At 35.3% G+C, this 14,784-nt stretch overlaps 1 protein-coding gene across 22 annotated transcripts in view; it reads left to right on the top strand.

The window, feature by feature from the left end:
- The first annotated feature begins 3,916 nt into the window (after positions 1 to 3,916).
- The window catches only part of LOC129428014 (inter-alpha-trypsin inhibitor heavy chain H3), a 95,455-nt gene continuing 84,587 nt past the window's right edge, over positions 3,917 to 14,784 (top strand). For 12 of the 22 annotated variants that reach the window (XM_073876265.1, XM_073876288.1, XM_073876277.1 and 9 more), the window contains exons 1-12: positions 3,917 to 4,076; positions 4,847 to 5,010; positions 5,096 to 5,200; positions 5,288 to 5,450; positions 6,461 to 6,571; positions 6,655 to 6,783; positions 6,890 to 7,006; positions 7,398 to 7,566; positions 8,107 to 8,217; positions 9,021 to 9,202; positions 9,293 to 9,472; positions 9,647 to 9,774. In XM_073876265.1, the coding sequence (XP_073732366.1) occupies positions 4,002 to 4,076; positions 4,847 to 5,010; positions 5,096 to 5,200; positions 5,288 to 5,450; positions 6,461 to 6,571; positions 6,655 to 6,783; positions 6,890 to 7,006; positions 7,398 to 7,566; positions 8,107 to 8,217; positions 9,021 to 9,202; positions 9,293 to 9,472; positions 9,647 to 9,774 (1,634 nt within the window). In that variant the 5' untranslated portion in view covers positions 3,917 to 4,001. Of the gene's footprint in view, positions 4,077 to 4,846; positions 5,011 to 5,095; positions 5,201 to 5,287; positions 5,451 to 6,460; positions 6,572 to 6,654; positions 6,784 to 6,889; positions 7,007 to 7,397; positions 7,567 to 8,106; positions 8,218 to 9,020; positions 9,203 to 9,292; positions 9,473 to 9,646; positions 9,775 to 9,858; positions 10,044 to 14,527; positions 14,588 to 14,675; positions 14,736 to 14,784 lie in introns of all 22 variants that reach the window. The other 10 variants (XM_073876284.1, XM_073876278.1, XM_073876285.1 and 7 more) reach the window with 8 other exon arrangements.

Below are 14,784 nucleotides of genomic sequence, written 5' to 3'. Positions count from 1 at the left end.
TTCTTTGGTCTTGTTCTAGAAATGTATCAGGGTTACCTTAGTTTTTCTTCAGAAAAAAGGAAAGAAAAAATCTTGATAAACTGGTTGAGTGACATTACCTGTGTGAAATGAACTACTTTCAGTTCAGCAGCTTCACATTCAAAGCCAGTGTTCCTCAAACCTGCTCTGTTACATTCATTAAATGTCTGTCTGCTTTAGAGATATGTGCTCCTCACATAACTTTTCAACATTTTTCAGTGCGCCATAAAAAAATAAACGTATTAATGCATAGTTGATGTCGCTTATTTTATTAGCTTTAAATCACTTTTAAAATAGGAATATGTTAAATACTGAGTCTGCTTTTATGTGAATGCTTTCATTTTATGCAATATAATTTGACATCATGTGAACCTGTCTGTGAAATCCTGACCAAAGTCTCAATCTTAATATGAGATTTGAAGTATCAAAGGTTGATTTTGCTCACTGATTTTACATTAATTTTTATCTTTTACATGATCTTATATGACTCAGTCAGTATTAAAGATATCAAGGTTATTGTCATGATTGTAATGAGACAAGACCCAGTTGCAGACACAGGAGAACACTTTAACAGGTTAATTTAAACAATGACAAATCTGACAAGAGGGGTAAATAAGGCAATAAACAACAGGCATACAATAGACTAGACTAGACTTGATATGACTTTTACTATAATACACTCACGTGGGGCAACATTCCATGTAAACAGACAATCGGGCACAGGACAGGAAACACAAGGGCATTAAGTAAAGGGGCAAATCAGGGGGAAAAGAGGACATGAATTAAACAATAATAAGGTGATTAACAGGAGATGAGGGGGGCGGAGTCAGGAGATGAGACAGAAAGCACATGGCCTGAATAAACAAAGCAATGCTTTCACACAAAACATGGGACTGCCATGATCCTGTCAGTATGACCTGAAGACCATGACAGTTATATTTGCAAAGTAGAATGATTTTATGTATAAAACAGTAACAGTAAATCATAAAAAATAACTAGGTTTTCTACACCATTTTACCGGGTTTTAATAACACTCTATCGAAAACAATTCAAAGAATAAAGTATAAAATATTGCCGCAAACAGGTTCAGACAGAAAAGTGTCTGGGTTAGGAAATTTGAATTGTTCTTTTGGTAATAATAACGATGATGATGATAATAATAATATATATGCTTGGAGCCCTAACAATAAATATATGCCTTAAATTTATATAAGAAAACAAAACATGGTAAACATATTTTTCATTGTATTAAACATACTGTAAAAATTCAGAGGAAATGGGAGAAGTTTCAAAGGAAAGATTAAACTATTTTACAACCTGACATCAGAACTAAAATGGAGAAGAGTTGGTAAAATTCAGGAACATTATTGTAATAACAGTAAAGACAAGAGCGCCCCCTGCAGGCAACATAATAGTATTGACACCGAGCCAGCTCTTGCATTTACCGAGGAGAAACACTGAGAAAAGAAGCAAGCCTGTGTCACTCATGACGCTGAAATTACGTTTTATTAAAACAAATAAATGAAAGCTAGGCATGACTAACTAATAAGATTTTGATTATAAAAGTATTACACTTTTGATGGTGTTAAAGCTAACTTTGTATTTTTTATTTGGATGACATAAATACAAGTAGGCTATAAATGCAGAGAAGAAAGGCACCCATTTGAAAACAAATACAGATGTTATAAGCGATGATATGTAACATCAAATCATTATACAAATTCACAAATTTGACACTATTAGTGTTATAATTAAATAATTAAGGTCACAAAGAAAATTGTTTAATTTAGGAACTTGGAAAATGTACATTTATGAATATAATATTTTGCCAATAAAATACACATGGTTTACAATAAGAAAAATAAAAGAATATATATCACACATAGTTAAATCAATGATCAAGTTGGATTTCGAACCCAGAAATTTTTGACAAATCAGACCAAAATTCTTTGACAAAGGGGCATTTAAAGTTTTCCGGGGACAGTCCCGTTTTTTGGTGTTCTGTCTACGACTGGAGCTCTCCCCGGAAATGTCCCCGTTTTGCAGCACGTCTAAAACAACCAGCAAATATACTGAAAACCCCGATCAACATGTAGCGTTTGTAGCACCAGACCGGAGGAATCATGTAATGATTAATTTCACCAGCAGAGGGGGCCGCGAGATACACTGATTACTTAGTTGCGCGCCACTGATTTAGCGAAGAAGAATTTTCCAGCTGGCTTACGTTACTGCGCATGCTCAGAATAATAAACTAAATTTATTTTGTTCTGTGCAAAAATATACTCTTTATACGACTTTATATATTTATAAATAAACGTTGATAAATCAAGCCAGCACAAAAGAAACGAATGTATGGTTTCTGATATTAAAACAACAGACTTTGGCCGTTTCTCACAAAAAATATAGACATACAATATCCACATAACACAAGAGACAATATACAGAGAAAATAATAATAATAATAATAATAATACATAAATAAAATAAAGAAGATGACAAAAAACAACAACAACAAAGGGGCTATCACCTAAACAGTATCATATGAAGAGGTCAAAAGTAAAACAGATCCTAACTGTACTTATGGCTTTCTTATTAGTGGAGGCTGATATTACATTCAAGTAATTTTGCAGATCATTCAGGAAGACAGAGAATACAGGTTTAGAATTAGAGAATTTACATCTGTGGATGTAAAATTTGCTTAGAAAAATAATTAAATTAATAATAAAGCAAATATTTTTTTTTTTTTTGGGGGGGGTCAGTGTCATAAAACCCAAATACAACATTTCTCAAACGTACTGCAAATCCTGGCAAATCTCACACTTAACAAACACATCAATATCTTTAACAAACACATCAATATCTTTCCAAAACTTTTGCATGTAATGACATGACCAAAACAAATGTACAACGGTTTCATCACAAGTCAAACAAAAAGAGCATGTAATCTCAATGTCAGCTAACCTCTACAGGGTAAAAATCTGTGTAAGAGCTTAAAGGAAATTTCTTTTACTTTGTTTGTGAGGAAAATTTTTGTGCTTATAAATTAACGCCCAGGCTAAAAGAGCCTGACGATGAAAGTTGGATAGTTTGGTTGGTAGTTTTAATATAGAAAATTAATACCACCAAAAAGTGAGATGATAAGTTGGGGGAAAACATTCCATATAGAAGATGGTTTCGCTAGATACTGATTCAGCCAATTAACTTTGAATGTGTTGTTGAGGGATACAAAATCAATGGCATTCAGACCACCTTTATTATAAGAGTTTAGTAAAACTGATTTCCTCAGATAATGCGATTTATTTTTCCAAAGGAAATTTATTAAAATCTCATTAATTAGTTTAAATGTTTGTTTGTCCACATAAAGAGACTGGGCTGCGTGGGCAAAGCGAGACAGTCCTTCCGCCTTTTAGTGATAAGTCTCTTTGTAGCCAACAATTTTATACTTTTTGTGCTTTAGTAATAATAGGTTTGAAATTTGCAGAACACCTATCATCTTTAGTAATTAATATACCAAGATATGTAACCCTATTTTTTACAATAAAGGCTGAAGCCTCCTGAGGTCGCATATTCAGACGTCATCAAGCCTGGTTTATTTAAGTTAACCGAGCATTACATCTGCAAATCATAATCATATTACTACAAATTACGATTAATTTAGAATAACAATAATCTTTATAAATGTTAATTTTCTGAAATAAGACGTATGCAGCCTGGAAATGCTGATTGAGTAGGCTACAGCCAAAAACAGAGACAGCCTAAACCATAGAAACTATGGCAGAATCTAATCCTTTTTTTATGTTTTCATCATAGGACCCACAAAGTAAATGAAAATGTTTGACCCACATCAAATCCAACTTCTCATTGGAGTTCAGATATCTAAAGAGGGTGGTTTCTGCATCACATCATTATTAACCAATAGATTAATGTGGACATGAGTTTAAAGGCAGTGCTGTTTAGAGATCTGCTTATCTTTGCAGGTCACAATGGATCGAGGAGTATTGAAAGTGATTTTGTTGGCCGTTTTTCTCATTTCTGCCACTTCAGATCCTGTTACGAAGGTGAGTGTAAAAGATGTGAAATCTTTAAGAATTAAATCAATGTTAAATAGTATTCAAAATAATGAAGATAAACCTCATGTTTGTTGATTGTTTTGGCTTGTGGTATAATAAACACACACACGGTATTCTACACTATCTACTCAAAACTGTGTAAATAAAACGTAGTTCAGCTGTAGGCCTACATATTGTGATATTAAACCAATAGATAAGTTTAAATACATTTTTTGATTATGACATTCACTGTAAAACGGGAAAGTTGGATCTACTTAAACAAATTACTTCAATTGGTAACAGTTAAAAAACAACTTTGAACGATTGAACTATGTGTGTGTGTGCATATATACATACAAAGCTGCGTTATGCAATCTAACCCAACAAAACCACTGATCATACATTGACGAATCTTATTTGTCTTTTAGGCCAAAGACCTTTTCTCTACGTTATTTCTGATCAGTAAATATTTGAAAGGAGGCGTTTTTGTGCATCAGCCAATCGTTGTCCCTTACGAAAATTAACCATGATTTTACTACAGTTTAAACAAAAAACCATGGTTACTGTAGTAAAACCATGGTAAACACAAAATAACCATGGTTTTAACAAGAACCATAGTTAAACCATGGTTAGTGTAGTAAAACCATGGTTTTGCTCATAGTAATCAATACACTAAAAAAACATGGTTACTACACTTTTACCACAATAAAACCATGGTTAATTTTCATAAGGTGTCTGTTACATGTTAAATCTAAATACTTTTTGATTTCTCAACACAGACACAAGATGTGAATATTTACAGTTTCTACATTAACTCTACTGTGACCAGTCGCTACGCCACCACAATCATCACAAGCCGTGTGGCAAACAGACTTAATGAATCTCAGGAGATCTTCTTTGAAGTGAAGATCCCCAAGAATGCCTTCATCAGCAAATTCAGAATGTATGAAATTACATATATGACATATGAAAAATATAGCTAAAACCCATCTTTAATGTCTGATTATTGTGCATCATTTATTTTTCAGGACCATAGATGGAAAGAGCTATGATGGAGTTGTGAAGGAGAAAGCAGACGCTCAGCAGCAGTACAGTCGAGCAGTTTCACGAGGACAAAGTGCTGGACTCATCAAGTATTGATCATTTCAAACTAAATCTACACATATCATTCAGACTTATGCACATAAAATATGTTTTGATGGGCGTAATTTTTCTCTCAGGTCTGTTGGAAGGACTTTAGAAGAATTTAAAACATCAGTGAATGTGGCCGCTCTCAGTAAAGTCACCTTTGAGTTGACTTATGAGGAACTGCTAAAGCGTCGCCTTGGCAAATATGAGCTGCTCATCAATGCCCAACCAATGCAGGCGGTGAAAGATTTCAAGGTATGACAAAATAGATTAGATTAATTATTACATAATCCTCCGGTTTTACAGACATGGCCTAAAATTAGTCCTAGGCTAAAACACATGTTTGAGCTATCTCTTCAACCCTTGTATTATGTTCTGGGTCAATTTGACCTATTTTGATTTTTAAGCTGTCGGAAAACATAGTTAACCTGTGATTATATTATTGAAATGTTTTGACTTTTTCTCATTTATAGCCATGAACATGCATGCAAAGTTATGTTTATCTGATATGTTTTGAAGTGTACGCAAAAAAATGTGTAACAGTCTTGATGTTCGCGGGTCAATTTGACCCACATCTTTTTGTCTCAAAGCAACCATACAGACCCAAATTATTTCAATGTTTTCAGTGTTTGTTGCTTGTTTTACTATCCTGAAATGAGGTAAAAATGCTTCTTCTCACTCTTTTGAGTATTGGAAAAGACTTTTCCAAACAAAGATGGTAAACGTGAGCTATCATTTTTATTTACAATGTATATGAAATACTACTCAAGTTATCTTTTTCTTCCAGACATTTTGCCACTTTTTCTCATTTAGGGCCATGAACATGCATGCAAAGTTAGGATACACTGATGTGTGTTTTTTTAACACAAATAATGATTTTTTTTATTTTGATGTTCGCTGGTCAATTTGACTCATATTTTTTTGTTCCAATGCGACTGTATAGACAAATTAAAAACATTTATTGTGTATATGTTGGTGTTTTACTACCCTGGAAAGGGAATAGTGAGCTTTTGCTCACTATTTTCAGTACTGATAAAAACTTTCTCAGACACAGAAAAGTAAAAGTGAACTATCATATTTCTTGAATTTGTTCAGTGAGCCTCAAGAACAAAAGATGAGCCTGTTTAGGAAAAGAAAAGCTTAATTTAATTTCACAGCAATATTAAATTGTTTATTTAGGATGTTTTAAGCATACGTATGTTAAAAAAAACATGTTGAATGTTATGTGTTTAAACTTCAATAACAACATTCTGTCCTTATATTAGATCAATGTACACATCCATGAGAAACCAGGAATTTCCTTCTTGGAACTGAAAGGAGATCTGAGCACCAATGATCTGGCCAATGCCATCAAAACCACCAGAGCTGACAAAGATGTAAGGATAGATTATGAAAATACAATGTAGATATTTGTATAATTCATGTACACTACACAAGATAACCAAACTGAACATTTCAGGCATGGGTGACCTTCTTCCCCACTCGAGTTCAGCAGAAAAGTTGCAAAAACTGTGATAAAAATGGGTTGAAAGGAGACCTGCTCATTACATACGATGTTGAAAGACAAAATCCTAATGGAGAAATGACAGTGAGTGTTTTTGACAATGACTAAAGGATGTATCAAATGCTAAGAGGTCATGAGGAAATAAAGACATTAATGGTTTCAAATATTTTTTACTTTTTATTTTCCTCAGGTATCAAACGGGTATTTTGTCCACAACTTTGCACCATCAGGTCTTCCACGCATTTCCAAAAATGTGGTGTTTATCATTGACCGAAGTGGCTCCATGCGCGGCAATAAAATTGTGCAGGTAAATAACAAAGACAAATGTCGAAATCTGTCTGTACTTATTAAGAGATTCAACAGTATACAACATAGCCACAACATTTCTTAAATATGAGGGTCGAAATACAATGCAGCTATTTGATATTCTGAAAGCACTTTTAGCATAGCTTAGCACAATCCATTGAATTTGATTAGACCATTAGCATCGTGCAAAAACATAACCAAAGGGTTATGTGCTAAAAGTGCTAGCGCCAGACCCAGAGATCAGCTGAATGGATTCCAAAATGGTAAGAATCAAATGTTTAACTCTAGGGGAGCTGGAAAATGAGCATATTTTCCAAAAAAGTGGAATGTCCCTTTAATATAACAAAAATTGTTAAATAAATAATTATTTAATTTCTTAATTTTTTTATTAGACACGTTTGGCACTGCTAAGGATTTTGAGCGATCTTGCTGAGGACGATCACTTTGGATTGATCACCTTTGACAGTAAAATTAAACTCTGGAAGCGTGAACTCCTTAAAGCTACTGAGGCCAACCTGGAGGATGCAAAATCTTTCGTGAAGAACATTGTGGACCGGGGAGGTGAGCTCCTAGTGCTAAATGAAAAAAGTGCAAAAGATAAAATGTGGACGTAATCATAGATACTGTATATATAATAAAGGCTAGATGTCTCCATGCTGCTGGCCAATTGAGTGGACCGTCCCCATTTGGCGGCCATCTTACCTCACTCGTAGCATTGTGTTTTAATGGTACATGTACTTTTAAATGACCATAACTTGTATAATTTTCTACCGACGGTTTGGTTTGTTATAAACGTCAAAGATGTACCTATGACACTGCATACTTATACTACATTTTTTTTTCATTTTTTCAGCGTCTAATTATAGCCACGTTAATAACGTTTATAAGAAACCAAACCATTTGAAAATCGGTAGAAAATTGAGCAAGTTATGATCATTTAAAAGCAGATGTTCCATTAAAACACAATGCTACGAGTGAGCAATCACCCTGTGGTAAGATGGCCGCCAGGTGATGGTGTTAGAGACTCCACTGTAACACATCTAGACTTTATTATACATATCTATGGACGTAACCGTGAAAAATATGTTTTTTCTTTCACAGCCACAGACATAAACGCTGCAGTACTGGAAGGAGTAAAGATGATCAATCGGCACCCACAAGAGGGAACGGCCTCGATCTTAATTCTACTGACTGATGGAGATCCCACAACAGGCAACCGATCACTCATATACACAAACAATAAATGAATGAAAAGACATCAGAGCTGCTTTAAATCTTGTCTAATGCCTTCTTTACAGGTCCACAAGACAAATTTTAGGATGTTTAAGGCACAAAACAGGACACCCCAAAAATATTCTTTCAACTATACTGTCATATCAGTGTGCAAGGTTTTAATGGCAGCTTTAGTTTTTGTTGTTGTGGATTTGCTGCCTTAAATGCAACTTATTTGAAAAAACAAATCAAAGACATTAACTCATTCCCCACCAGCCTTTTTTTGAAAAGTTGCCAGCCAGCATTTTTTGTGATTTTTACAAAAGTTTCTTCTATAAATATATAAATATACAAATATATCAAATGAAAGCACAGACCTTCTGCGGGGAATTTTTTGTCATCCTATCTATATTTTTTCCTCTGCTTATAAACTCTTAAATATGGGTATTTTTCTTAAAAAAATAGACAAGCTGCACTTGATGTTAAAGGGACACAAGGCAGCATTTTTATGTTAATAAATCATCTTCGTAAGTCGGTATATGGGTAAATGACTCATTACATGATGAATGAAGACTCCCTCGCCCGCCCCTACCGTCTGTAGGAAGAATACCCCACTTGCAAGTTCGTTGTATCCGACCCGGTGTCCTTCAGTCTCGTAAAGTCTCAGATATAGAAAGCATTTACTCCCAGACACTAGGGGGAGCTAGTAGAGAAATAATAGTCAGACTTGCATTGTGTGCCTTTAAGTCTACAGTGCGTTCAAGGCTTAATCTGAATTTTAAAAACCTCTTTATCTCTAACAGGTGAAACCAACACAGAGAGGATTATGTCTAATGTGAGAAAGGCCATTGAGTCAAAGTTTCCCCTCTATTGTCTTGGTTTCGGATATGATGTGAATTTTGATTTCCTAACAAAAATGTCACTGGAAAATAATGGAGTTGCTCGCAGAATATATGAGGATTCTGATGCCGATCTACAGCTGCAGGTGCAAAACAGTGAATCATTTGTAGACTCACCAACAATGCTGAAATATGCCGTGCATTGAAGCCTACTTAACTCTTTATTTGTTTGGTAGGGCTTTTATGATGAAGTTGCCGTCCCACTCCTAACTGATATCCAACTTAACTACATAGGAGTCTCAAATCTTACCCAGAACAATTTTGCCCTGTACTTCAACGGCTCTGAAATTGTGGTATCCGGTCAAATTACAGACAACAATGTGGAGAGCATCAGCACTGAAGTCATCGCAATATCAGTAAGATCCCGGCCTAAATCAGTTTACATAGATTTTCTAGCAAAATGACAGGTCATATTTAAACAATCTGACAGAGGTGATGGGTCACTTTGTTTTCAAAACAGCTTATAAACCCAAGGTGGAAGTGAAATTTGGGATGACACTGGGATGACATTTTTTTATTCTTTGGTGCAGAAAGGCAATAAGGTGACGTACCATGATGCTGTAATAACAAAAGATGTAACCGATGTCCTACCTGAACATGAAGATTTTATGGAAAGACTGTGGGCCTACCTTACAGTGAAACAACTTCTGGACAAACAGTACGTTTTCCAGAAAATTGAATAAAATAATAAAATATTATTTAATGAGAAATGTATCTCTCTCTCTCGCTCTCTACCTCGTAGGGTTCTTCTTGAAGGTCCAGAAAAAGAGGCTGTAAAGAATGAATCTCTCAAACTTTCACTCAAATATCAGTTTGTTACACCTCTCACATCTATGGTTGTTACCAAGCCACAGGAAGGTGACGTGGAGGTTGCAGACAAACCCAAAGAGGGAAAAGAATCACACAGACCTCCAGTTTCTGGTAGATGTAAGAAGTTAAAATGTGTTTATCTGTCATACCTCAAAATAAGCACATCAGACATGAACTGCCTTATAAATGAAAATAGTTAAATGTTTAAACAATAGTTTTTTTTAACAATTTGGCAAATTGTCAACTGAATAGAAAACCATCAAACTATAATTTAAACAAAATAATAAAATGGTTCTAATAAATATATTATATATACACAACTTTTCAAAAGTTTAGGGTCACTTCAATAAAATGTTTCGCATGATCTTAAAAAAACTTTAAAGTAGGACATATCAAATATTTAGCTAAATAGCTTGCAATTACAAAAATGATTGTGCCAACATATTTATCTTTTTACACCGCAAAATGTAAAACCTGTTTTAGAAATGATTTGTACTAAATAATTAAGGGAAAACAACAAATAAGAGCCCAGAATAGATAGTATCTCCTTAAATACTGTTCAAAAAACATCTCAGAGTGAAACCTTAAAGAGCCACACAGATCCAAAATTGAAACTGACATGTATGGCAGTGTGTCATGTAGCTGTCCATCAATGTAAACAATGTGCAAAGTAGTTGAACAAAAAAGTGCACGATAAATAAAGTTATTGGGTTCGCTGACACGAGTCGTTATATGGATTGAATCTCCTGCCTGTCTTTATCCACGTAACATGAACAACTTGCATAATAATCTCCGCCTACAGCCTTGCCTGTGGGAGAAACAAGAACTATGACCTGCCCACAGCTAGTTAGTGGGTTAACATCATATCACGCTGTGTTTTCAGTTTGTGTTGTTTGTGTTGCTACCAAAGGATGAAGATATATGAAGAATCAGTGGTTAAAATTACTTTTTCAAGGAGGGATATACTAAACGTTTTGCGGTGAAGAATCAGTGGTTAAAATGACTTTTGCAAGGAGGGATGTACTAAACGTTTGGCTGTGAAGAATCAGTGGTTAAAATGACTTTTTCAAGGAGGGATGCACTAAACGTTTGGCGGTGAAGAATCAGTGGTTAAAATGACTTTTTCAAGGAGGGATGTACTAAACGTTTGGCTGTGAAGAATCAGTGGTTAAAATGACTTTTGCAAGGAGGGATATACTAAACGTTTGGCTGTGAAGAATCAGTGGTTAAAATGACTTTTGCAAGGAGGGATGTACTAAACGTTTGGCTGTGAAGAATCAGTGGTTAAAATGACTTTTGCAAGGAGGGATATACTAAACGTTTGGCTGTGAAGAATCAGTGGTTGAAATGACTTTTTCAAAGAGGGATATACTAAACGTTTGGCTGTGAAGAATCAGTGGTTAAAATGACTTTTGCAAGGAGGGATGTACTAAACGTTTGGCTGTGAAGAATCAGTGGTTAAAATGACTTTTGCAAGGAGGGATGTACTAAACGTTTGCCGGTGAAGAATCATTGGTTAAAATTACTTTTTCAAGGAGGGATGTACTAAACGTTTGGCTGTGAAGAATCAGTGGTTAAAATGACTTTTTCAAGGAGGGATATACTAAACGTTTGGCTGTGAAGAATCAGTGGTTAAAATGACTTTTATTAAGGAGGGATGTACTAACCGTTTGGCTGTGAAGAATCAGTGGTTAAAATGACTTTTTCAAGGAGGGATGTACTAAACGTTTGGCTGTGAAGAATCAGTGGTTAAAATGACTTTTGCAAGGAGGGATGTACTAAACGTTTGGCTGTGAAGAATCAGTGGTTAAAATGACCTTTTCAAGGAGGGATGCACTAAACGTTTGACTGTGAAGAATCAGTGGTTAAAATGACTTTTTCAAGGAGGGATGCACTAAACGTTTGGCGGTGAAGAATCAGTGGTTAAAATGACTTTTGCAAGGAGGGATGTACTAAACGTTTGGCTGTGAAGAATCAGTGGTTAAAATTACTTTTTCACAGAGGGATGTACTAAACGTTTGGCTGTGAAGAATCAGTGGTTAAAATGACTTTTTCACAGAGGGATGTACTAAACGTATGGCTGTGAAGAATCAGTGGTTAAAATGACTTTTTCAAGGAGGGATGCAGTAAACGTTTGGCTGTGAAGAATCAGTGGTTAACATTACTTTTATTAAGGAGGGATATACTAAATGTTTGGCTGTGAAGAATCAGTGGTTAAAATTACTTTTTCACAGAGGGATGTACTAAACGTTTGGCTGTGAAGAATCAGTGGTTAAAATGACTTTTTCAAGGAGGGATATACTAAACGTTTGGCTGTGAAGAATCAGTGGTTAAAATGACTTTTTCAAGGAGGGATGTACTAAACGTTTGGCTGTGAAGAATCAGTGGTTAAAATGACTTTTTCAAGGAGGGATATACTAAACGTTTGGCTGTGAAGAATCAGTGGTTAAAATGACTTTTCAAGGAGGGATGTACTAAACGTTTGGCTGTGAAGAATCAGTGGTTAAAATGACTTTTTCAAGGAGTGATGTACTAAACGTTTGGCTGTGAAGAATCAGTGGTTAAAATTACTTTTTCAAGGAGGGATGTACTAAACGTTTGGCTGTGAAGAATCAGTGGTTAAAATGACTTTTCAAGGAGGGATGTACTAAACGGTTGGCTGTGAAGAATCAGTGGTTAAAATTACTTTTGCAAGGAGGGATGTACTAAACGTTTGGCTGTGAAGAATCAGTGGTTAAAATGACTTTTTCAAGGAGGGATGTACTAAACGTTTGGCTGTGAAGAATCAGTGGTTAAAATGACTTTTTCAAGGAGGGATATACTAAACGTTTGGCTGTGAAGAATCAGTGGTTAAAATGACTTTTTCAAGGAGGGATATACTAAACGTTTGGCTGTGAAGAATCAGTGGTTAAAATGACTTTTTCACGGAGGGATGTACTAAACGTTTGGCTGTGAAGAATCAGTGGTTAAAATGACTTTTTCAAGGAGGGATGTACTAAACGTTTGGCTGTGAAGAATCAGTGGTTAAAATGACTTTTTCACGGAGGGATGTACTAAACGTTTGGCTGTGAAGAATCAGTGGTTAAAATGACTTTTTCAAGGAGGGATGTACTAAACGTTGGCTGTGAAGAATCAGTGATTAAAATTACTTTTTCACAGAGGGATTTACTAGACATTTGGCAATGAAAGATGGTTCAGTGCCCACTTTATTTGAAACAACATGCGTCTCCTAACCACAACCTGTAAGTATGATTATAGCAACATACTTGCTTAATGTAAAAATGTTAATGTCTGTCGTCATTTTTATAACTTGGATTAATGATGAATGATGTGTATTGATGTTGTTGTTTAAACTCTTAATATACTGTCAGAGAGTCACGTTAGCATGCGGCTAACGCATGCTGCACTTACGGTTTTGCTATGACCCGGTTAGCTTACATAAATGCTTAAATGAGTGTAAAATGTTAGTTTCTATCGTCGTTTTTATTGCTTGGAATAATGATGAATGATGTGTATCGATGTCGATAATGTCTTCTTAGTAAATCATGTTGGCACTAGGTCACTACATGGTGCACTATTGTTGGTCTGTGCCACTGATCTGTGGTCTGTGCGGAGACTCTGTCAGTTGACCAATCAGAGCAAAGTAGGCTACTGAAAGGTGGGTTTAGGCAGACTGAGTATTTGAACGGCTTCACTTGAATCGTTTGTGGATTTCAGATAAATGGGTGTAATTTTAAATTTATATTTTGAGATAAGTACAGTGTTTTTTGACCTTGCATGCATTTAAACCTGTTGTCCGGGGCTTATAAACAGTGATAGGACGCTAAAAATTGGCATCTTACAGGCTCTTTAAAGGGACACTCCATTGTACATTGTGTATTGAGAGTTCTTCAGCGATCTTGCGTCCTTGTGTTCTCGCTCTATGTCATCATTAACTGTCAAAGTTCAATTCCAAATTCTTTAAGAACACAAGTACAGAGGACACATGAAAATACCCGGATGTGTTCTTGTTATCGAGGATGCCTCGAGTGCAGACTTGCGTGCCGAAATCTGGGGAGGTCAGGTGATCAACAGGAAGATCGCACACATCTCAATTCTCACAAGTGCGTTCTGTGTTCTCGCAACCTTTTGAGTTCGTTCTTCAAAGGTCGCCTGGCAAGACCAGTCTTCATGAAATTGCGTTCTTGGAATTGAGAAACAGCCAAGGCCTGATTAAACAAAAACCAAGGCCACATGCTTTCACACATCACATGGGCCTGTCATGATCCTGTCAGAAAGAGCTAAAAAACTGTGACATGAAGACAAAGTTGCACATTTGTGTTATCTCATAGTTTTTCATGAGAACACTAGTGTGTACACATATGTACACCCCAGAATTCATTTTTAAAATATTGTTTTTATTATGTCATTATGGGGTATGATAATAGATGAATGAAAAAATAATAATTTAATAAATCAATGTAAACAAAGTATCAGGCTGCAACATTTAACAGAACTGATCAGAAAAGTGTAGAGGGTCTGAATACTTTTGGAATGCAATGTATATCACCATACCATACCATATATATTAAAACACATTCTTACTTTTCATTTTTATACAGCAGGAAGCCATAGGATACTTTCAGGAACACCATCACTTAAAGTGATGTCATCTAGGCCAGGTAGGTAATAAAACGTCAACCTTACAGTAAGATGCTCAACTCAAGATTATTTTATTTTAACGCATTTGTACTAAACGATCATTGACAGTTTCTGGGAAGCTGCATGCTGTTTCACATACAACTCCAATATTTCAAAAACATTATATAGGTAAGCCATTATTCTCCAATATATATATATTTTTAGCCATGGCTTGTAT

This window comes from Misgurnus anguillicaudatus, chromosome 14, assembly GCF_027580225.2.
Source record: "Misgurnus anguillicaudatus chromosome 14, ASM2758022v2, whole genome shotgun sequence".
In the NCBI taxonomy this organism is placed as follows: domain Eukaryota; kingdom Metazoa; phylum Chordata; class Actinopteri; order Cypriniformes; family Cobitidae; genus Misgurnus; species Misgurnus anguillicaudatus.
This window is presented reverse-complemented; position numbering and strand designations above follow the sequence as displayed.